This window comes from Dipodomys spectabilis, unplaced genomic scaffold (genome assembly GCF_019054845.1).
Source record: "Dipodomys spectabilis isolate Male_0828 unplaced genomic scaffold, ASM1905484v1 ptg000018l, whole genome shotgun sequence".
NCBI lineage: Eukaryota > Metazoa > Chordata > Mammalia > Rodentia > Heteromyidae > Dipodomys > Dipodomys spectabilis.
In genome coordinates this window covers 12,436,739-12,459,763 of record NW_024870695.1, presented here as the reverse complement: position 1 = coordinate 12,459,763, position 23,025 = coordinate 12,436,739, and the positions used below count along the sequence as shown (strand labels likewise).

The following is a 23,025-nucleotide window of genomic DNA, read 5'->3' as shown; positions in this document are numbered from 1 at the left end:
CACACAAAACAAAACATACCATAGAATTGCAGGTGAGACTAGTTTGGAGTTTAAAGACTTTGTGTAATCCAACTCTCTCTGCTTCTGCCAGTTTTTCTTCAGTCATCTTTACAACAAACTTCACTGTAGTATCTGTATGATATTCCCTATAGTCTGTGATGAGAGGGGGTGTCTTCTCAGTGCCATTCAACATGGGTTCTAGAACCTGTTCTTTGTATGTCTAAGGAAAGAAATAAGCTTTTTATAAGTATTCCTGAGTAGACAACAGCAATATTACAGTCTTGACCATGAAATGAAAAAAAAAAATGAAATCTCTAATTCCTTACTTGGGTCCATGTTCTGATAGGAAGCTCTGAGATTTCAATGGTGGTGGAATTAAGAATAGCTACTTCACCACTAATTACATATTGATTTGAAGCCAGCTCTTCAATAGTACCCTTGAAGTTCTTGTAACTTGGCAGCTAAATTGAGATTTTAATAAAAAAAACTTTCTTAGTATAATACTAGAGACAAATCAAAGATGTTCAACAATAAATCTATATTAGCATCCTCTAAAATTCTATAGTTTACTTAAGTGAAACACGAGGAAAACTGAAGTTCCCAACAGAATAGTTACCATTGGCAAAGGTTCTTCTCCATCCATCAAACGCCGGATGTTATTTACAACTTCACGAACATCAAAGTTGGGAATTTTGCAGGACCACCCAGTTCCGATGCCTTCAGCACCATTTATTAGCACCATAGGTATAATAGGTATGTACCATTCAGGTTCAACACGTTGATTGTCATCATATAAGAACTTTAGTGTGTGGTCATCTTTTGGTGGAAATAACAACCGAGCCAAAGGGCTAAAGAAAACAAAGAATATCATTTTGAAAAACAACAACAACAAAAAAATTAGCTTTGATACTTCTACAGAAAGTACATGGGTTACTTTATATTTACCACATAAAAACCATCCTGATAATCAATACTCATTTAACATTGTTTATTATGCATTTTCTAGACACTAGATACTAGGGACATAGTCTAAACGCTCAAGTGCATGTTCTAGTAGTGTGAGGCAGTGACAATACATTTTATAGTGGTCTGCCAAAGGAGGAAAAAGTGACGAAGCTGGGGGCTCATGCTGGTAATAAACTTAGGGACTCAGAAAGCTGAAGTCTAAGGATTACAGTTTAAGGCCAGCTCAGACAGGAAAGGAAACTTCATGATACTCATATCTTCAAATAACCATTGAAAAGCCACAAATGGAACTGTGGCTTGTGGAAGAGCCCTAGCTGTGAGCAAAAAAGCTCAGGGACAGGGCCCAGGCTCTGAGTTTAACCCTCTGGACTAGCACCAAACCAACAAAAAGGGACTGAAAGGATGTTAAGACCTGGGTAGAGTGGCACATATTTATAATCCTAACACTTGGAGAGGAAGAAGCAGGAAGACTTGAGTTCAAGGATATACTAGGCTGCATAGTGAGATCCTGTCTCAAAACCTAAAAAAAAAAAAAAAAAAAAGTGAAGTCTGGCATAGAGGCCTATGCCCATAGTGCCAGTAAGTTGGAAAGGAGAATTATTTGAACTTGGGAGTTTCAGTCCAGCCTGGGTAACATAGAAAGACCCTGTATCTAAAAAAAAACCTAATAAATAAAAACAAGAGTTTTAAGAAAAATGAAGTTCTTTATGTTAAAGATTACATTTTTTTTTTGGTTGGTCGTGGGGGCTGAACTTTGGGCCTGGATGCTGTTCCTCAGCTCTTTAGCTCAAGGCTAGTGCCCTACCACTTGAGCCACAGCACCATTTCCAGCTTTTTTCTGCTTATGTGGTGCTGAGGAATCAAATCCAGGGCCTCATTCATGCGAGGCACTACCACTGAGCCAACTTGACAGCCCAGATAAGATTACATTTGAGCTGAGAAAAAACCTTGAGAGAGTAAATCATGTAGATATCTACAGCGTAGGGTACTGCAGCTGAAGCAGGGAAGGTATGAGAGGAATCAAAAGTTATGGGAGGTAGCTAAATTTACTCTGAATGAGCAGCTGGAAGGTTTTGAGCCAGGCTGACCTACTTTTGAATAATTGGCTACTATGAGAAGACACAATGAAAAGGGTAGCTTAGTGTTTTTCCAATGCAGAACTCATGGGATTTGTTGAGAAATTTGATGGAAATGTCAAGAAAAGGAATGAATATAAGCCTTTTAGCTTAAATAATTAGAATGATGGCATCTTACTTACAAAGACTGTTTCCTAGACAGTCTCAGGTGGCTCACACCTGTAATCCTAGCTGTCCAGGAGGGTGAGATCTGAGGAGAGCAGATTGAAGCTAGCCCAGATGGCAAAGTACATGGAATTATTGCCAATTAAACACCAAAAAAACCAGTAATGGAATGATGGCTCAAGTGGTAGAGCTTTAGAACTGAGCACAAAAGCTCAGGGACAGCACCCAGGGCTTGAGTTCATGCCCCAGGACTGGCACAAAAGAAAAAAAAAAAAGTTAGAACTGGAAGTGTGGCTTAAGTTGTAGAACACCAGGCCCTGGGGCGGGGAAGGTGGCTCAATGGTAGAGCGCTTGCCTTGCATGTATGAGGCCCTGGGTTCGATTCCTCAGCACCACATAAGCAAAAAGAAAAAAGCCGGAAGTGGTGCTGTGGCTCAAGTGGTAGAGCGCTAGCCTTGAGCTGAAGAGCTGAGGGACAGCGCCCAGACCCAGAGTTCAGGCCCCACAACCAGACCCCCCCCCCCCCCAAAAAAAGAACACCAGGCCCTGAACAAAAAAGCTCAAGACTCTGAGTTCAAGTGCCAATACTGATGAAAACAAAACAAAATGATAAGCACTGAGCCATGCGAGCATTTAAAGGTGGGAAAGAAGAGAAGGACCCACCAAAGAATGTTAGTAAGTGGAGAACCTTCAGTCTGTTGTCATGTAGTACGGATAAAGAAGCATTTCAAAGACTGATTAATAACCATCTTGAATACTGCTCAAAAACTGAAGAGGAGAGCTGAAAATTAACCTTTCATAATACTTATTACAGCTGACATTTCAGATCTGATAATTAGGAAAAGCCAAAGTTTTCTTGTTATCTTTTTCAAAATTGAGAGGAAGCAGGTGCTGGTGGCTCACTTCTGTAATCCTAGTTACTCAGGATGCTGAGATCTGAGGATCATAGTTCAAAGCCAACCTGGGCAGAAAAGTCCGTGAGACTTATCCCCAACAAAACACTCAGAAAATTGGAAGTGGCCCTGTGGCTCAAGTGGTAGAGTGCTAACCTTGAGCTAAAGAGTTGAAGGACAGCAAGCACTCAGGCCCAGAGTTCAGGCCCCATGACCAACAAAAAAAACAAAAACAAATTGAGAGAGGGTATCACTATGTAGCCTGTGCTAGGCTCAATTTTTCTATATAGACAGGCTAACCTCAAATTTTCAGTTTTCCTATCAGGAGTGTTGGGATAACAGACATGCACACTGTGTGTATGTGTGCATGTATGTGTATATATACATGTATATATAAAACTATTGATATTACTATCATGTTTTCTGGTGCCAGTTCTGAGGCTTAAACTCAGGGACTCTGAACTTCTGTGCTCAAGGCTAGCACTCTACCTCTTGAGCCACAGCTCTACTCTGGACCTTTTTGGTAGTTAATTGAAGGTGAGAATCTCATGGACTTTCTTGCTGGGGCTGGCTTTGAACTGTGATCCTCAGTTCTCAGCCTCCAGTGCCAAGCCCATACCAGGTTCTTTCTGCTTTTCCCACAAGGCTTGAACTCTGATCCTCATGCTGATTGCTTAGCCACCTACCATTTAAATCATACATCCAGTCCTGCTTTTTTTGCTGGAGGAGAAACCTAGTGGACTTTTGTGCCTGGGTAGAGTTAGGACTACAATCTTCTTGATTTTAGGCTCCTGAGCAGTTGGATTATAGGTGTGAGCCACTGGTGCCCAGGTTGCCTCATTTTTTTGCCTGTACTGGGGCCTGAGTTGAACTCAGGGCCTAGACACTGTCATTTATCTTTTCTGCTCAAGCCTTGTGCTGTTCTACCACCTGAACTACAATTTCACGTCTGGCTTTTTGGTGGTTAATTGGAGTGTCATGGACTTTTTTGCTAGCTCAAAACTGTGATCTTCCAATCTCAGCTTTGTAGGTAGCTAAGATTACAAGTGTGAACCACTGTTTTCTAACCTTGCTGATATTGACCATTTTGGGCCAGAAAATTCTTTGTTGTAAGGATTTGATTTGGGCTATTTGTAAATGCCAGTGTTTCCTTCCTAAATAACTGAATTTTTCCATTTTGGGCTTATACTGTACCAAGACTGGAATGGCAAGAAACTAGAAATTGAATTAATACTCACCTGAGCATTGTAAAGATGTATCGAGGGCTAGCAGAGTCTTTGCCACCATGCAGCCTGGTACCGAACTGACCAATGGGCTGCAATAGGTTCAAATTATTGCTACCCAAAAAATTCTGAGCCAAATTGATAATGGTCATCATTAATGACATCTGGGTGGGGGAGAGGGTGGAGAAACAACAAAAGATTCATTAATCTGACCTGAAGGTTTTTTATAATACATATACTTTTAAGACTAACTCATACTATAATCTTATAGTCTTATGAGGTTTAGAAACATCTACTAATTTTTTTCCCCTAGATAACAGACAGAAGTAATACCCAGTATTTCTGGTTCCAGGTTTAGAGTTCTTGGTTTCTAATGATTTCTACCTATTAAGTCCCACTCAAATTTGAAGAAATGTTTACCTCTCTTTATGCTCAGCAAAATGAAGTGTTTCCACCTCTGTCACATTTTAAATTTCTATTCTAACATGTGGCATCTTATTTTGTAGGGTACGCTGGCTCTCTAGCTAAACTAGACTACTGCAAAGCTAGGGAACATATTTTAAATTTATCCCTATATATTGTGTATAAGGAAAGCATTCCAAAAATGTTGTATGAATATTAGCTCTAATTTACTTTTGGCTAGTCCCAGAGTTTGAAATCAAGGACACCTGATCAGCTTGCTTGCTTGCTTGGCTAGTGCTCTATGCCACCAGCCTAGATTTATGCTAGTTTCGGAGATGGAATCCTGTTAAGAGTTTTTCTGCATTGGCTGGTTCTGAACTGCAATCTCCAGGTCTGCTTCCAGGATAACTAGTATTGTAGGCATGAGCCACTGGCACCTTATATTTTGTTTTAAAGTAGTAAGACAACATTTGCATTTAAGTTTGTAGAAACTCATAGGCAATCTAGTTTTTTAAAAGTGTCATAAATGCTGGGTACCAGTGCCTCATACTGTAATCCTAGCTACTCAGGAGGCTAAGATCTGATGATTGAGGTCAGAAGCCAGCTTAGGCAGGAAAGTCTGTGAAACTCTTATCTCTAATTACACAGGAAAAATGGAAGTGGAACTGTGTCTTAAAGTGGTTGAGTGCTAGCCTTCAGTGAAAAAGCGCAGGGAGAGTGGGCAGGTCCTGAGTTCAAGCTTTATCATCAAAAACCCCCTCCAAAACAAAAAAAAAAGTGTCACACAGAAGCCAGGTGCTGGGCTGAGAAGGTGGCTCAGTGGTAGAGCGCTTGCCTTGCATGCATGAGGCCCTGGGTTCAATTCCTCAGCACCACATAAGCAAAAAGAAAAAAGCCGGAAGTGGCGCTGTGGCTCAAGTGGTAGAGCGCTAGCCTTGAGCTCAAGAGCTGAGGGACAGCGTCCAGGCCCAGAGTTCAGGCCCCACAACTGGACCAAAAACAAAAAACAAAAAACACACACAAAAAAAGAAGCCGGGTGCTGGTGGCTCACACCTGTAATCCTAGCTACCCAGGAGGATGAGATCTGAGAATCCTGGCTTGAAGCCAGCCCAAGAAAAGTCCCCATGAGACCCTTATCTCCAACTAGCCACTAGAAAACCACAAATGGTGCTGTAGCTCACAGTCATAGAGCACTAGCCTTGGGTGAAAAAGCTCAGGGACAGTGTCCAGGCCCTGAGTTCAAGCCTCATGACTGGCCAAAAGTGGGGGAAAAAAAGGTTCAGGAACAGTGTCTAGGTCCTGAGTTCAAGGCCCAGGACCAACATAAAACAAAACAAAATCAAAAACACTAAGAACAGTTCAATCATAAAATAACCAATATACATTCATGTAAAGCCAAACAATTCAGTTACATCTAAAAAGTCAACAATTTGGGGTATGCCCTTCTTCATATTTTAAGTATTTCCCACCTCTTTTATTTTACACCTGCCAATGGATAATGCCTATAAACCAAAATTAGTGTACACAATTTTAAGTTTTGTCTTTGATTCCATACACATACACATCACAATTTTGTAACAGTAAATATTCATTTTGGATGCCTACATTTTGACATAATGAAATTATATTAACTATCAATAAACATATTCTTTTTTTTTGCCAGTTCTAGGGCTTGAACTCAGGGTCTGGACACTGTCCTTGAACTTCTTTTGTTCAAGGCTAGCACTCTACCACTTGAGCCACAATGACACTTCCAGCCTTTATTGTGTATATGGTACTAAGGAATTGAACCCAAGGCCTCATGCATGCTGGGCAAGCACTCTACCACAAGCCACCTTCCCAACCATAAATATAGATTCTTATAGGGATGTTGTTTTAGAAATATAATTGTTAGGTCAAAGGGTAATTACATTTTACAGTTTGGTAAGTTTTACCAAATTGTTTTTTTAACTATATATAGCAGCTTAGACTTGCATCAAATATGTTTAGGGAAGGACTGTGCAATACTTTATGCTATAATGCTTTCTGAAAACATAACAGATCATGTATTTACCTCACCATGATGATAAGAGGACATCTCTGCCACTGACCCAGCTAACTGGGCAACCTTTACCTCTCGTTTGTCATTCCGTTTGAAACAAGTAAACAAAACTTTTCTCTGACCTGGTTTCAAACCTTTAAAATGAAAGAACAATCATTAGTATCCTCAATTTAACAATTTTTGAGTATTAATTTATATTTTAAAAACAGATTAACAAATCATAACTCACCATCTACCATAGATGGGATAGATCTCTCATTATCAGAATTTGAGAACAGGATAAGTTCCTTGTTTATGAAGTCATTGTACGTCAGATAAGTGGTAGTTTGTCCATATAAATAATCCTAGGGGACCAAGATAGTATCACATGATCTAGCTTAAAATAAAACATGGGTCTTAACAATATTTAACAAAAAAGCTTAGGAAATCACTATATGCCTTTTTTTTAAAAAAAAAAATCAGTTCTGGAGCTTGAACTCTGGGCCTGGGTGCTGTCCCTGAGCTCTTGAGCTCAAGGAGAGTGCTCTACCACTTTGAGCCATAGTAACACTTCTGGTTTTCTGGTGGTCAATTGGAGATGAGTCTCACGGACTTTCCTGCCTGGGCTGGCTTTGAATTGTGACCCTAAGATCTCAGCCTCCTGAGTAGAGAAGATTACAGGCATGAGGCACCAGTGTTCAGCCACTATACTTAAGACCCTCAAAAATTTAATTATGCAGAATCTTTTTCTTGTGTGCATGGGTGTGTGCGTGCACGCTAGTCTTGGGATTTGAACTCAGGGTCTGGGCTCTGCCCGAGATTCTTTTCTCAGGAATTATGCTCTACTACTTGAGCTACAGTTCCACTTGCAGCATTTTTTGGGTGGTTAATTGGAGAGAAATCTCATAGACTTTCTTGCCCAGGCTGGCTCTGAACCATGATCCACAAATCTCAACCTCCTGAGTAGATAGGATTACAGGTATGAGACACTGATGCCCAGCCCATTTTGTTTTAAAGATAAATCAAGTTTATTATTACAAAGTATTACTCATGACTTTAAGATTTTTTTTTGGCTTTTAAAAAACTTCACAGGATCACTTATATGTGTAGTCCATCATTGTTTGAAACACTTATATGGTACGTGGCTATGGTTATTATATTGATTTTTTTTACTTAAATAACTTCATGTAAGTTTTAATTTGCTATAATGTCAATCCTAAAAGATAAATTGAATAGCACACTTTATGGGATACATTTAAAATGTTTACCTCAGGAAGGCCAAGTAACTTCCGTTGTCTTCTATCCTCCATAAAATTAGTTAGCCATTCCTTTCGATCATCTATCTGTTTCTTGCTAAAAGCCTACAAATTAGAAGATGAAAAAGATGTCACCATTACCCAAAAGGTTCCAGAATCTCTCTCTGTTTTTGCCAATCCTGGGGCATAAACTCAGGACTTGGGTACTGTCTCTGAGCCTCTGTGTTCAAGGCTACCACTTGAACTACAGCATCACTTCTGGCATTTTCTGAGTACTTTATTGGAGATAAGAATCTTATGTACTTTTCTGCAAAGGGTGGCTTCTAACCCAGATCCTCAGATCTCGGCCTCCTCAGTAGCTAGGATTACAGGTGTGAGCCACCAACACCCAGCCAAAATATCTTTTAAAAGAAACAACAAAAATCCTGCTTTTTAAAATATCCAATTCCTTCTCTAGGACATGTTTACTGGAAACATTGGCTGACGTAGTGATTTTTCATTATATAACTCAATTTTACCAGGCTGATTGCAGCATCATCTTCAGGTCCAGAATATTTGAATTGGATTCGATGTCTTTTCATATCTGCAAAGTATTCCTTAGCTTCTTTTGATGTGCTGGTGCCCAAACCTACAAAATCAAAATATCATTCAGCCATTTAATCTTGTATAATAGGACCTATCAAAATAGAAATTTTTTCTTTTTGCCAGTCCTGGGACTTGAACTCAGGGCCCGGGCACTGTCTCTGAGCTTCTTTTGCTCAAAGATACCATTTTACCACTTGAGCCAAAGCTCTACTTCCAGATTATTTTGTTTATGTGGTACTGAGGAATCAAACCCAGGGCTTCATGCATGCTAGGTAAGCACTCTACCATTAAGCCACATTCCCAGCGCTCAAAATAAGAATTTTTATGTTTTATTACAAACCTTTGTAATATTTGACTTTCCATTTTTTATGATTTGGAGTAGAACTTTTCCATTCTTCAAATTCAGGAAGGCTGTAGAATGCCATTTCTTGCTTGTTTTTAGACACCTATGATAAAGAAGACTTTGTTTTAACTCTGTACAATATGGGCTCCCCTGTCCACTATTACACTACCCAAGAGTTATCTGTATTACCAGGACTGAGCAGCTGTGCCTCAGAATATCTATTTTTGTATCCTAGAAATTAGTATACCTTCACAATGGGAGTGATAAATTCCTCCAGAAAACGATGTCGCAGAAGGGAGGGCCAGTTGTGATGAATAAAATTAATTAGCAAACCTTTGATATGGGAACCATCTTGGTCCTAGAAATATTTGAAAAGTCAAAGTACAAAAGAATTATTTAGAAATTAAATGAATTAGGATTGATTTACTAGTAATTTCTAAAAAATTGTTCTACAGGGGTTGGACAGAGAGGCTATTTCACAAGTGTGGTAACACAGGCCTGCAATTTTAGAAGTCAGGAGAGTAACAAGTCTGATGCCTGTCTAGGTTAAATATTAAAACCCTGAGTCAACCAACAAAAGGCTATTTAAAAGTAAGTCCAAGCCAAGTGTCTATGGCTCTTGCCTGTAATCTTAGCTACTCAAGAGGCTAAGATCTGAGGATAAAGGTTAAATGCCAGTCCAGGCAGGAAAGTCTGTGAGAATCTTACCTCCAATTAGCTAACAAAAAAGCTGGAAGTGGAGCTAGAATGTTAGCCTTGAGAAAAAGAGCTCATGGACAGCTCTTAGGCCCTGAGTTTAAGCACCAGGACTGGAACACATACCAAAAACTTAAATCTAACCTGTAAATGTAATATGAGTATCTAATTAGGCATTGATTGGGGATAAATCAATCTCCTACTAATATTTCTTTTATTGCAGAAAAGTAGTCAATAAAAGATGCCTAGGTAGTTGCATAGGTTTGTACACAGTCAAGAAACTGAGGATTGTATTTACACATGAGATTCAGACTAAATAGTGGGGCAAAATAGTGTGATCATCTCAAAACTATAACACATTTAATTTAACAATCTAAAATAAATCTGACCTGATCTGTCATAATCATTATCTTTCCATAACGAAGAGTCTTCAATGAATCTTCATCTTCATAGTTTTTTTTATACTGAAGACCAACAATCTTGATGATATTGTTAATTTCTGCATTTTCCATGATCTGAAGTGGATATATTAGGTATCAAAAAATAAATAGTTTTGCTTATAAAATTGAAAACACCAAAGAAATAAGACACTATATGTTTCTTGAGTTTTCTTTTGAACTCTAGTATTTTGAATATACTTTAACAAGCCAGAAAGGTCTATAAAGATAGACAGGTACTGGTGGCTCACATCTATAATCCTAAGTACTCAGAAGAGTCTGAGGACTGAAGTTCAGGGATGGCCCAGGGAGACAAATCCTGAAAGTATCTCTTTAACCAGCAAAAAGCTAAAACTGGAAGTGTGGCTCAAGCAGAAGAAGACCAGCTCTATATGTTGCCCAATGTGCTGCGAACCAAACCTAAAGCTTTCTGTATGCTAAAGTACACACAATTTCTTAAAAGGCAGAAATCTAAGATATATTTCAAAATGTTCAATGAGGGCATGGAATACAAGCATAGAGCACTGCATCATAAACTAGATTTAGATTCCTCCACTTTTTTTTTTTTTTGCAGTTCAGGGGATTAAACCTCTGCTTTGTATATATTAGGAAAGCATCCTACCAATTGAGTTATATCAATAGCCAGGGATTCAGATTCTAAAGATAGTTTATATTCTACCTGTTTATGAGAAGCTTCTCGGACATTGAGTATTTTTCCTCTGAGAGGGAAAACCCCATATTTGTCTCTCCCAACTACACCAAGGCCTGATACAGCCAAAGTTTTGGCTGAGTCTCCTTCAGTCAGGATAAGTGTACACTCCGTAGAGTTTCGGCTCCCTAAAAGAAAAATACACAAATTAATTTTAGCACTTTTAGCTCAATCTCAAATATACTAACTCAGACATCCTGGCAAGAGCCCAAAACACAGATAATTTATAATTTGGTGTTGGTTTAGGAGTAAAATGGAATCAGTAATAATTAGATATACAGAAAGTATAAAATACAATACTGAGCTTCATTTTTTTGCAGTCTTAGTTATCATGATCAACTGGTTCAAAAATTTAGATGGAAAATGTAAAAAACAAACAATCTATTAAGTTTTGAATTTGGCACTGTTTTTTTTTTTTTTTTTTGGGTCCAGTCGTGGGGCCTGAACTCTGGGCCTGGGTGCTGTCCCTCAGCTCTTGAGCTCAAGGCTAGCGCTCTACCACTTGAGCCACATCGCCACTTCTGGTTTTTTTCTTTTTGCTTATGTGGTGCTTAGGAATCAAACCCAGAGCCTCAGACATGCAAGGCAAGTGCTCTACCACTGAGCCACCTTCCCAGCTGGAGTTTTATGATGAAACCTCACACAATCTCACTTATCTCACGGACTTTCCTGCCTGGGCTGGCTTTGAACTGTGATCCTCTGATCTCAGCCTCCTGAGTAGCTAGGATTACAGAAGTGAGCTACCAGCACCTGGCTAGTTTCTTAATTTCTCACAATATTTTTATTCCTAATAAGCAGTCATATAATCGTATTGTATCAAAAATATTTGTTAGGTAAGAAGTCATTGTATATTTTTTTTTTGGGGGGTCCGGTCGTGGGGCCTGAACTCTGGGTCTGGGCGCTGTCTCTCAGCTCTTCAGCTCAAGGCTACCACTTGAGCCACAGCGCCACTTCCGGCTTTTTTCTTTTTGCTTATGTGGTGCTGAGGAATCGAACCCAGGGCCTCAGGCATGCAAGGCAAGCGCTCTACCACTGAGCCACCTTCCCAGCCCATGTATAAATATTCTTGCTTTTATATCCCTACCCAAATCATCTCAATATTATTTATAACAGCTCCAAATTGAAAATGACTGAAGTGGTCAATAACAGGAAATTGGAAAAAATACCCATGCAAAGTATGGAAAGCATTGAAAGTGTACCTGCATCATTGGCATCATCAAGTTTGGGAATTCCTTTGATTCTATTATGTTTTACAGCTGAACACTTCTTGTTTAACTGGACTTGGGCCTTAAACTTCACCCAATTTAGTATGCTTTCTACAATACCACAGCCAGTTGCCTGAGAACAAAAAGATTCATATTGGGAAAGAAGAGTTCTACCAAATCTAGAATACAAGCAAGCTCCCAGGAAAATAAACAATCCAAAGACTGAAAAAAGAGGTAGAATAATATCTTTCGATATTCCCATGTTGGGTTTTCCCTTAACATGAGGAAGGTGATTCCTTTTGGTTCATCCATTTAATAAGTATTTTCTATGTTCTTTTATTGTGTCGACACTAAGCTAGTTGTTGAAGACTTTAGTTAAATACAATGATTATAGCAAAGTAGTCATTAAACTTTGTCCACATGGAGTTAGAAGTTATAATATGGAAGACAGATAATAAGAAATTACAAGCATAATGCCAAATTATGATTAAGTAAGATGTTTGGTGCATAACAGTAATAATAATAGTATGGGTGCAATATTTTATTAGCTGGAGGTAAGGGTAGAAAGTAAAGGCTTTACTGAGGAAAATGGATTTTGGACTTTTTTTTTTTTTTTTTTTTTTTTTTTTGGGTCCGGTCGTGGGGCCTGAACTCTGGGGCTGGGCGCTGACCCTCAGCTCTTCAGCTCAAGGCTAGCGCTCTACCACTTGAGCCACAGAACCACTTCCGGCTTTTTTCTTTTTGCTTATATGGTGCTGAGGAATTGAACCCAGGGCCTCGAGCATGCAAGGCAAGCACCCTACTACTGAGCCACCTTCCCAGCCCCTATTTTGGACTTTCTTGAGTAGAAGTCATTAAAATATTTCAAGAAAGGGCTGGTAATGTGGCTTAGAGGTAGAGTGATTGCCTAGCATGCATGAAGCTCTGGGTTCAATTCCTCAGTACCACATACACAGAAAAAGCTGGAAGCGGTGCTGTGGCTCAAGTAGTAGAGTACTAGCCTTGAGCAAAAAAAGCAGCTCAGGTACAATGCTCAGTCCCTGAGTTTAAGCCCTAGAACTGGCACAAAAAAAAAAAAAAAAAAAAAAAAGGAAAGATTTCAAGAGAAGCTAGACCCCAGTGGCTTTTTAACTAAGATAGGAAATAGTTTTGTGGTTGGAGAGAAAGAGGTTCCTTGTAAAGAGGGTCAATGAATATGGAGATAACTAGTTCAGTTTGTATGTACCGGGGAATTACAGGCATGCTGATTGTTAAGGACTCTATAAAGTTAAGGAAGACTAGTGAAATAAAAGGCTTTTAAGAAACAAAAACAAAACAAAAAGCCCTTCCTTTTCAAATTAGGGCTTGACTTGGTGTGGCTGTATATACCTTCAGTTTTGCACTTGGGTGGCTAAAGCAAGAGAATAACAAGTTGGAGGCCCGCCACCAACTTACATAGTAAGTTTAAGACCAATGTGGTCTTCATAGGGACACCCTGTTACAAAAAACAAACAAAACAAAATAAAGCAAAAAAAAAAAAAAACAGATTAGGAAGATTTGGAGAAGTTTGGGAGGAATCCTTATTTCTGCAAAGCTGAGAAAAATAATGAAAAATAAAGTGAGATACTTCTGTTATTTCCCTCTCAGTACTCACCGCTTTGATGAATTTTTCACTTAATTGACATGTTGACCCAAAGCTCTTGGCTTGTAAAGTCATGTTTTCTTTTGTCTGAGAGTCAAAAGTTGGGTTTTCAATTAAGGCATTCACAAAAATCCACATGTGATTTTTCACCTGCAATAAAAGTTGACATACTCATTAAAATGTACTATGCTTTACTTATAGGCTTTACTCTTCCTTAACTTTAGAACAAGAAAGAAATGCTAAAATACCATACCTGATGTGCTTTTACTGCAACACCACCCTTGTTCTTCTTCTTCACGACATCAACAAGTTTACTCACAATCTGATCAGCTACATAGTCAACATGTCTGCCACCCTAATGAAGAAAAGTTATCACACTGTAAAACTGTTCTCAAAATTACAATAATCAAAACTTAAAAAATGAAGCTTCCGTTACCCAACTCCATTTAACATTATTATTTATTAAAACAGTAAGAATACATTATAAAATTACCTTGGAAGTAGCAATGCTATTGACAAAGCTAATTTGCTGAAATCCTTTTTCACTCATTGTTAAGCACACTTCCCATCTGTGGTTTACTTGTTCATGTATTACTTTCAATGGGTTGCCAGTTTCATCTAACTTATCCTTCAGATACATATCCACATAGCTACGGAATCCTTTCACCTGTAGAGGAGTTCAACATAATGATATTAAAAAAAAAACCACTCATAAAAATAGAGCAAAAAAATAGATGAAGAATTTTTGAAACTAATGAAATGATGCTCACTGACGGGCTAATGTTCATTTAAAGTGCACAAAAGTGTTTCTCTGAGGAAAATTTTAGTATGTTAAAATGAACTGATTTAAAAATAAGAAATTTCGGGGCTGGGAAGGTGGCTCAGTGGTAGAGTGCTTGCCTTGCATGCCTGAGGCCCTGGGTTTGATTCCTCAGCACCACATAAGCAAAAAGAAAAAAAAAAGCCGGAAGTGGCGCTGTGGCTCAAGTGGTAGAGCGCTAGCCTTGAGCTAAAGAGCTGAGGGACAGCGCCCAGGCCCAGAGTTCAGGCCCCACGACTGCAACCCCCCCCAAAAAAAAAGAAATCTGGTATTAATTTCTTTTCAGAAACTTATCTGAGAAATGATAAGAAAAATGACCAGGGCTAGGAATGTGGTAGAGTGTTTGCCTAGCATGCATGAAGCCCTGGGTTCAATTCCTCAGTACCATATAAACAGAAAAAAGCTGGAAGTTGTGCTGTAACTCAAGTGGTATAGTATTAACCTTGAGCAAAAGCAGCTCAGTAACAGTGTCCAGGCCATGAGTTCAAGCCTCAGGACTGGCAAAAAAGAAAAGAAACTAAAAGGCTACTAAAGGTTTAAGTGATCAGGAAGAAAGTTTTGACTAAAGCTAGACTGTAAGACTTGATCGTATACATATATATACATATATGATCAAATGCTGGTGTATCACACCATAATCCTAATTACTCAGGAGGCTGATATCTGAGGATTAAGGTTTGAGCCCAGCCTATGCAGAATAGATCTAACAGTCAGAAGTAGAGGTGTGGCTCAAGTGGTAGAGTGCGATCCTTGAGCAAAAAAGCTAAGGGACAGTGCTCAGACCCTGAATTTAAGCCCTAGCACCAGATAATACTCACTGGAAGCTTATTTCCATTAAGAAAGACTTTGACATCTTTAGTTGATCCGGCAATATCATATGCTCTTCTAACCATTAGTGCAACAATATCTTTGTCTAGGTTTTGCATTTTGAACTTGGATAAATCAGGCTGGAAGGTGACGCATGTATAATCTTCTCCACTAAAGGGCTTGAGCTCCATCTCACCAGCTTTCCCCATGTTATTCATCCATGTCTATAGAAGAATAGAAAACATAAAATACAAATGTGAAAAATTTAAATACAACCTAGTATACGCCATGAGCTATTTCTCATTTAATAGCTTATAAATGTTAAACAACCATTAATGACATAAGTAGCTACATTAGTTTATAATCAAGGTACAAAATATCTATTTACTTGCCTGTTTGAACATTTTCTTGTACTCTCTACTGGCTGTTTCCACAGTAAATTTGGTACTGAATATGTTACACAATTTGGCTCCATAGCCATTTCGACCACCTGAACAAGTAAATATTTTTGTTACCATATATATAGAGAGAGATACAGGTATATATTTGTTATCTCATTAACAGCTTTCTTTTCTTCTTTTTCTCTCTTTTTAAAAATTTCTGCTACTGGGGTTTGAAGCCAGGGCCTTGTGCCTGCTCAGCTTGTTTGCTCATCTAGTATTCTCTGATTTGAGCAATGCTTGGTTATTTTGTTTTTTTCTCTTTAGTCCTAGACAGGACTTGAATTGGAACTTGCTTTCTACTCATTGGCATGCACCCTACCACCTGAGCCACGCCTCCAACCCCAAATGCTTGGTTATTTTGGAGATGGGAGTATTATGGACTTTCTTCCCTATACTGCCTTTAAACTTTGGATCCTCTACATCTCAGTTTCCTGAGTTGTTAGGATTATATGCATGAGCACTGGCTTTATTTCTTAATACTCGCAAGGCTATTCAATTATACAGGCTGAGTTCCATACTTTATTTAGGTTTCTTTTCCCCCTGTATTTTTTTTTTTTTTTGTCGGTCATGGGGCTTGAACTCTGGGTCTGGGAGCTATCCCTCAGCTCTTCAGCTGAAGGCTAGCACTCTACCACTTAAGCCACAGCACCACTTCCTGTTTGGAGTGGTTTATTGGAGATAAAAGTCTCACGGACTCTCCTGCTAGGGCTGGCTTTGAACTGTGATCCTCAGATCTCAGCCTCGTGAGTAGCCAGGATTACAGGTGTGAGCCACCAGCGCCTGGCTTTTCCCCTGTATATTAACCCTTGTGCCATAGATAGACATTAAACAGATTTTTCTTTTACAGCAGCAAATAAGCTCTTAGTTTCTTTCAATAGACTGTACCTGTTACTTTCTTTTCATCATCGTCATAGTTACTGGAAGTTAAGAGATGTCCAAATATGAGAGCAGGAACATACATCTTTTCAACTTTATGTTCAACAACAGGAATTCCTTTTCCATTATTCCATATACTAATTAAATTGTTTTCCCTAAAAAAAGATTGAAAATTTATTATATAGAAACTGCTAAACTGTTTAATATTTTAAAATATTTAAATGCTATTATTTCTAGCATACCTAAATTCACAAGCCTCAATTTTATTATGACTCTTTTCATATGTATTTTTGCTTACAGTCTTTTCCACCATGTTTAGTTCCTGACACTACTGAAATAGGAACCAGGAGAGGGTGTGGGGAGAAACCTTTTCCAACACCTGGGTAGACACTGATAATGTTGAAAAAATACAAAATTTTAAATGTTGGGATAAACAAAGGAAATTATGCTCAGCGGAAAGGACAAAAGTTGGAAAAATACTAGAACATGTCTAATAGTACCATCTGCCAATATCCCTAGTTCCTTTACCTTTCCTATCCAAATATGCATTTTGCAAAAATAGATAAACGGAAGAACATTATCCATTATGAGCTGCCTGACTTGCTAATAAAATGTTGAAATCTTACTTGGACTTGTCTCTAGGATATTTTAGAGTCTTAGACAACAATACATTTTAGTTTTGATAGGGCACACGCTATAGTTCTTATTTCAAATAGCAATGTTGGATTAATATTATCTATGAAAAGAACAATTAAAATTAGCTCAATATTTTTTTCTTTTGGTCATTCATGGAGCTTGAACTCTGGACTGGGCACTGTCCCTCAGCTCTTTAGCTCAAGGTGAGTACTCTACTACTTGAGCCACAGTGCCACTTGCCCTTTTCTGTTGGTTAACTGGAGATAAGAGTCTCATGGACTTTCCTGCCTGGGCTGGCTTTGAATGGTGATCCTCAGATCTCAGCCTCCTGAGTAGCTAGGATTGAGCCACCAGTGCCCAGCCAGCAAAATATTTCTTGAAAGATGATATGCTCCTGAGGAGGAGCATTCCAGTATATTAACCATCACTGACACATTCAGTCTTGATCATAGTTTATTCTAACTGACTAGGCTAGTGAAAAAGGTGAAACAAGTCATCTGACCACTCACCAATAAACACTAGCATTTAAAACCAGAAATGCTAGATCACGTTATTCTTTACCACCACCTGCTGGCTTACTATTTGAATAACATGAAAAAAAGCTTAAACTCTAGATTCCTGAATGCTTTTTATTCAAGCTCAATTTCTAGAGATGCTGCCCATATTATTTAGGCCTTGTCATCATATCTGCACATTATTTTGAAATAATTCGGGAAAACAAATGAGATTAAATATGAGAATATTAACCACTGTTAGAACTTGGTGGCAAGTGCCCACAGACTACTCATTTTAGCATTCTCCTTTTCTGTATTCTTGTATCTTACAAAAATAGCCATTTTTCCTCAAATCGAAGTAAATACAACAATAACAATGAACTATAATAAACAAAATACTAATACATACGGGTCAATTGTGACTCTAATACAAGACATTTTGGGGTCCCTTTGCTTATTATCGGCAGCATTAACTGAAAGAAAAATGAAAATGTTTTAAAACACACAAACTCTACAGCATAAGGAAAATATTCCCTAATAATAAAGTAGCATTAACAAGATGTTAAAAATTACCAATTTTGTTTATAGAATGATTTATATGGAAAAATTTAACTTCTTGGACTGCAGTAGACTGGCTCACTTTGGGCAGGGGGTAGAGGGGATAGTAGTGGTAGTGCTGGTACTAGGACTTGAACTTAGGCTTAGTTTTTTTTGGTCACAGCTATCACTGGAGACACATCACCAGTTCCAGGATTTTGCTAGTTAATTGGAGGTTAAGAGTCTGATAGATTTGTCTACCTGGGTTGGCTATGAGCCAGGATTCTTAAATCTCAGCCTCCTGAGTAGCTAAGGTTATAAGTATGAGCCATCTATGCCTGGCTGACTTCTTTATTCAACAACTAATTGTGTAAAATGACAGATTTTTTTTTTTTTTTGCCAGTCCTGGGGCTTGAACTCCACCTGGGCACTGTCCCTGAACTTTTTGCTCAAGGCTAGCCATAGTGCCACTTCTGGCTTTTTGTTTCTGTGGTACTGAGGAATTGTACCCAGGGCTTCATGCATCTAGCATGTATGCTAGATATTCCCAGTCAGGAGCTCTTGTTAGAAGTTTTGGTATAAATGATATTCTTAAGGATTTTTATATGCATGAACTTACCTAGAATCTCATCAAAGATTTTGTACAAACCAGGAACAAAAGTGACTTCTCTATAGTTAATGCCAATTTCTTCATCATAAACCCACAAATGCTAGAATGAGGCAAAGAAATGATTATTTTTATGCTATATTTATTATTTTGTCATTACTGTAAAATTTCCTAAATACTACAATGTGTGTGTGTGTGTGAGGATAGGCCAGTTCCAGTGACATCAATGCACAAAGTAAAGAAAACTAACCTGGCAGAGTATTTCAGCTATTAAGTTAAATTGCATTTAACTGGCTTGATTTTTTTACCTGGGTCACTAATTCCACAGATCCAATGTAGGTGTCTGGGCGGAGCAAAATGTGTTCCAATTGTGTTTTCTTTTGATAGATCCTTTCAATAGACAGTCTTTTCTTAGCATCTTCATTTTTCTTTTTGTTCATTTGCATATTTTCACTTAAAGGCTAGCCATTAAAAAGAAAGATTTTTTTAAAAAAAACCATAAGTTAATCAGAAGTGATAGTCAAGACTCTTACTATGCTGATGCCCTTCAACACACTACCTCAGGATTTGCAACCTGGCAGTATTGGTGAAGTTCATATAGTTTTGAAAAATCAGGAATTTGAGGTTCACTGGAGCCAGGCTCCCAGGTGTCTGTTTGAAATAAAGACTGTGTGTGTGTGAGCGCAGGCTCTTACTGGGACTTGAACAGGGCCTGCCTGGGTACTATCCCTGAGCTTTTTCACTCAAGGCTGGTACTCTTATCATTGACTTTCGGATTTTGGTGGCTATAGAAATGCATCTCACAGGCCTTCCTGTCCAGGCTGGGTTCGAACCATGATCCCCTGGACCTCGGCCTCCTGAGTAGCTAAAACTAGAGGCGCAAACCACCAGCGACCGGCGAAATAAAGGCATTAGAAAAAAAAAATATCTCTGCTGGGTAGCCGACGTGAGTGCAGGGGGAGTTGGGGGGGGTGGTGCTACTAACTTGCAGGAGGGCCGTCTCCCGGACCCCTGGGGTTCGCCGGGTGCTCAGCGGGGGCACTGCGCCACAGCCTCGCGAACTTCCAAGATGGGCGACAGTCAACCCCCAGGTTCACAGCCTGCTAGGGGACCAACTGAACCCCACCCCGGAGGAACAAGACACAGCAAAACCGCACTCAATATCCCCACTCAGCAATTGTACTTCACTGCTAGTACCGGAAGGGGCTTCACCCACTCGGCGACTCCCACACGGCCCGGCCCGGGACACGCGAGGCCCGTCGCGGTCCCCGCGAGCCTCTCCCCTCACCCACGGAGAGACCCACCGAGGCGCCACCGCCCGACCCCTGCCGCGAGCTGTACCTGCAGCGGCGACACCTCCATAGTGACGGTCGTAAAGAGTCTCGAGAACCCCGAAAAAAAGCACACAAACTACGAAACCCACTGCTCCACCAAGGGATGACGCGACTCCGGACCGCTCTTCTCCACAGCCGCCGCGCGTCGGTTAAAAAGAGCGCCTCTCGTTTCATTTGAAATCTCTTCTGCCCGCCCAAATCAGATAAGCCAATCACTGGCTCGCTCTCACCGGGCTTAGTCTAGAAGAACCAATCGCAATGGGACTTTTACATGCACCAATGAAAAGCTTGAGGAAGCTCGCCGGTTGGAATGAACCGTGTGGGTCAGGGAGGCCGGACTCGAGGAGTTCAGAAACGCACTACATTGAGGCATCGCGGAATGACTGACAGGGAATTTAGCCAATAAGAAGGGCCCAACTTGTCCTGGCCTCTGTTGGGGCGGAGAAAAACTCGTGGAGAGACCGGAAGCTTCTAGAAAGGGTCTCAGGGCTGGTCTGGGGTGGCTAACGTAGTGAAAAGAAGGAAAGGGTGTTTATTCCTCAGGAACGGCTGCCTTTTTCCAGATTCCCTAAAATGAAAAACGAAACCCTCACCGCCCTCCCATGTCCCCCGCGTCTCCCGTAGTTGTTAGGGAGAGGAATGGGAACTCCCTGGTTCCTCTGAGGAAACTGAGCGCCCGGGCTTTCCGTACGCGCCGTCCGGCCCGAGCATCCTCCCCGCCCCCGGCGGCTGAGTCTCCCTGCAAAGTGCTTCCTCGGCGGCTTTTCGTTTCCATATAATGGATGGGCGGGGGTGGAGAGGTTGTGGCAAATGGAGGGGTGTGTGCGCGTGGCGTGTGTGTGTGTATGCGCGCGCGTGCGTGTGTGTGTGTATGCGCGCGCGTGCGTGTGTGTATGCGCGCGCGAGCGTGTGTGTGTGCGCGCGCGAGCGTGTGTGGGCGTGCGTGTGTGTATGCGCGGGCGTGCGTGTGTGTATGCGCGGGCGAGCGTGTGTGTGTGCGTGCGTGTGTGTGTACGCGCGCGCGTGCGTGTGTGCGCGCGCGAGCGTGTGTGCGTGCGTGTGTGTGTATGCGCGGGCGAGCGTGTGTGTGCGTGCGTGTGTGTGTGTATGCGCGCGCGAGCGTGTGTGTGTGCGCGCGCGCGCGAGTGTGTGTGTGCGTGTGTGCGCGCGCGAGTGTGTGTGCGCGCGCGCGAGCGTGTGTGTGTGCATGCGCGGGCGAGCGTGTGCGTGCGTGTGTGTGTATGCGCGCGCGAGCGTGTGTGTGTGTGCGCGCGCGCGTGTGTGCCGGTCCTGGGCCTTGAACTCAGCCTGGGCGCTGTCCCTAAGCTTTTCCCCTCCAGGTAGATGTTCTACCACTTGAGCCATGCCTCTGCTTGTTGTTCTTTGCTGGCTAAATGGATATTTAAAATGTCCCGAATTTGTCTGCCTGGCCTGGCTTCCATCTGGGATCCTCAGATCTCAGCCTCCCGAGGAGCTGAGAGTGCTACAGGCCTCCTGCCCTGCTGAGAGGAATCAAACTGTGGAGACAAGGTGACTTTGGAGTCATTCTAATCTGAGAATTCTCCTGGCGCCTCAAGTTGTTGTTGCTGTGGTCCCCCCCCCTCCCCCGGAAGAGGTGGGGCTCTGAGCCGGGTGGGGCCTGGGAGGCATTGCACACAAAGAAGGAATTCCAGGTGCCTGTCAGATGCCAATCCTGGGAGGCAAGAAAGGATTGGAACTCATTTGGAAATGAGCCCCCTGGAGGAGGCTGTGCAGGTGCAGAGAGAAGCTCTCATTGTCTCTCTTCTCCCACTCTGCAGGGGCCCAAACTAGGGGACTAGCTTCCTAATCTTTTAGGTGTAGGAATTTGGTTGTGTACTTTCTGGGCATTATGTACTTGGGCAAATCTTTCACTGTTGTCCCGAACTTCATTTCTTCATGTTTTCCTGATAGGGTAGGAAATCACAGTTAAAGTGCTCAGGACAGGTTTGCAACGATAACTTCTCTCCATGACTTTGTTTCCCACCAGTCCATCAGTCCCTTCCTCCAAAACCATTTCTTGCTTGCTTGCTTGCTTTCTGTCAGTTTTGGGGCTTGAACTCTGTGCCTGGGCGCTGTCTTTTAGCTCTTCAGCTCAAGGCTAGCGTTCCACCACTTGAGCCACAGCGCCACTTCTGGCTTTTTCTGTTTATGTGGTGCTGAGGAATCAAACCCAGGTCCTCATGCATGCAAGGCAAGCACTGTACCACTGAGCCACCTTCCCAGCCCTTCCAAAACCATTTCTAAAGAGGTGTGTGTTTGTGTGTGTGTATGTGTACGGGCATGTGTGTGTGTGCACATGTGCGCGTGCGCGCGTGTGCGTACCAGTACTGGGGCTTGAACTCAGGGCCTAGGCACTGTCCTTGAGCTTTTTTTGTGTTGTTGTTCAAGGCTAGTGCTCTACCATGTGAGCCACGGCTCTACTTCCAGCTTTGGGTACATTTTTGAAGATAAGAGTCTCAAAGAGGCTGGGCGCCAGTGGCTCACGCCTGTAATCCTAGCTACTCAGGAGGCTGAGATCTGAGGATCACGGTTCAAAGCCAGCCCAGGCAGGAAAGTCTGTGAGACTCTTATCTCTAATAAACCACCAGAAAATCAGAAGTGGTGTTATGGCTCAAGTGGTAGAGAGCTAGCCTTGAGGTGAAGAATGGAGGGACAGCGCCCAGGCCCACAGTTCAAGTCCCATGACTAACGGAGGGGGGGGGGGGTGGGGGGATGGGAGGGAGGGGAGTGTCTCAAAGACTGTCCTGCTTTGAACTTCTATCCTTGGATCTCAGCCTCCTGAGTACCTAGGATTACACACATGAGGCACCAATGCCAACTCCAGTTTTCCCTTGTTTAACTGAAGGTCACTCA

General features: G+C 41.2%; 1 protein-coding gene across 3 annotated transcripts in view; it reads right to left on the bottom strand.

Moving 5' to 3' along the window:
- Nucleotides 1-20,286, bottom strand: part of Top2a (DNA topoisomerase II alpha) — a 34,160-nt gene extending 13,874 nt beyond the window's left edge. For all 3 annotated transcript variants that reach the window (XM_042673614.1, XM_042673615.1, XM_042673616.1), the window contains exons 1-23: nt 20,159-20,286; nt 19,126-19,278; nt 18,830-18,920; nt 18,083-18,146; nt 16,553-16,698; nt 15,617-15,714; nt 15,236-15,448; nt 14,091-14,264; nt 13,851-13,952; nt 13,610-13,747; nt 11,971-12,109; nt 10,742-10,899; nt 10,015-10,140; nt 9,177-9,287; nt 8,927-9,032; nt 8,520-8,629; nt 8,014-8,106; nt 6,996-7,110; nt 6,779-6,900; nt 4,339-4,487; nt 617-848; nt 327-461; nt 20-220 (exon numbers count right to left, since the gene is read on the bottom strand). In XM_042673614.1, the coding sequence (XP_042529548.1) occupies nt 20-220; nt 327-461; nt 617-848; nt 4,339-4,487; nt 6,779-6,900; nt 6,996-7,110; nt 8,014-8,106; nt 8,520-8,629; nt 8,927-9,032; nt 9,177-9,287; nt 10,015-10,140; nt 10,742-10,899; nt 11,971-12,109; nt 13,610-13,747; nt 13,851-13,952; nt 14,091-14,264; nt 15,236-15,448; nt 15,617-15,714; nt 16,553-16,698; nt 18,083-18,146; nt 18,830-18,920; nt 19,126-19,278; nt 20,159-20,179 (2,997 nt within the window). In that variant the 5' untranslated portion in view covers nt 20,180-20,286. The remainder of the gene's footprint in view (nt 1-19; nt 221-326; nt 462-616; nt 849-4,338; nt 4,488-6,778; nt 6,901-6,995; nt 7,111-8,013; nt 8,107-8,519; nt 8,630-8,926; nt 9,033-9,176; nt 9,288-10,014; nt 10,141-10,741; nt 10,900-11,970; nt 12,110-13,609; nt 13,748-13,850; nt 13,953-14,090; nt 14,265-15,235; nt 15,449-15,616; nt 15,715-16,552; nt 16,699-18,082; nt 18,147-18,829; nt 18,921-19,125; nt 19,279-20,158) is intronic.
- Nucleotides 20,287-23,025: the final 2,739 nt, after the last annotated feature.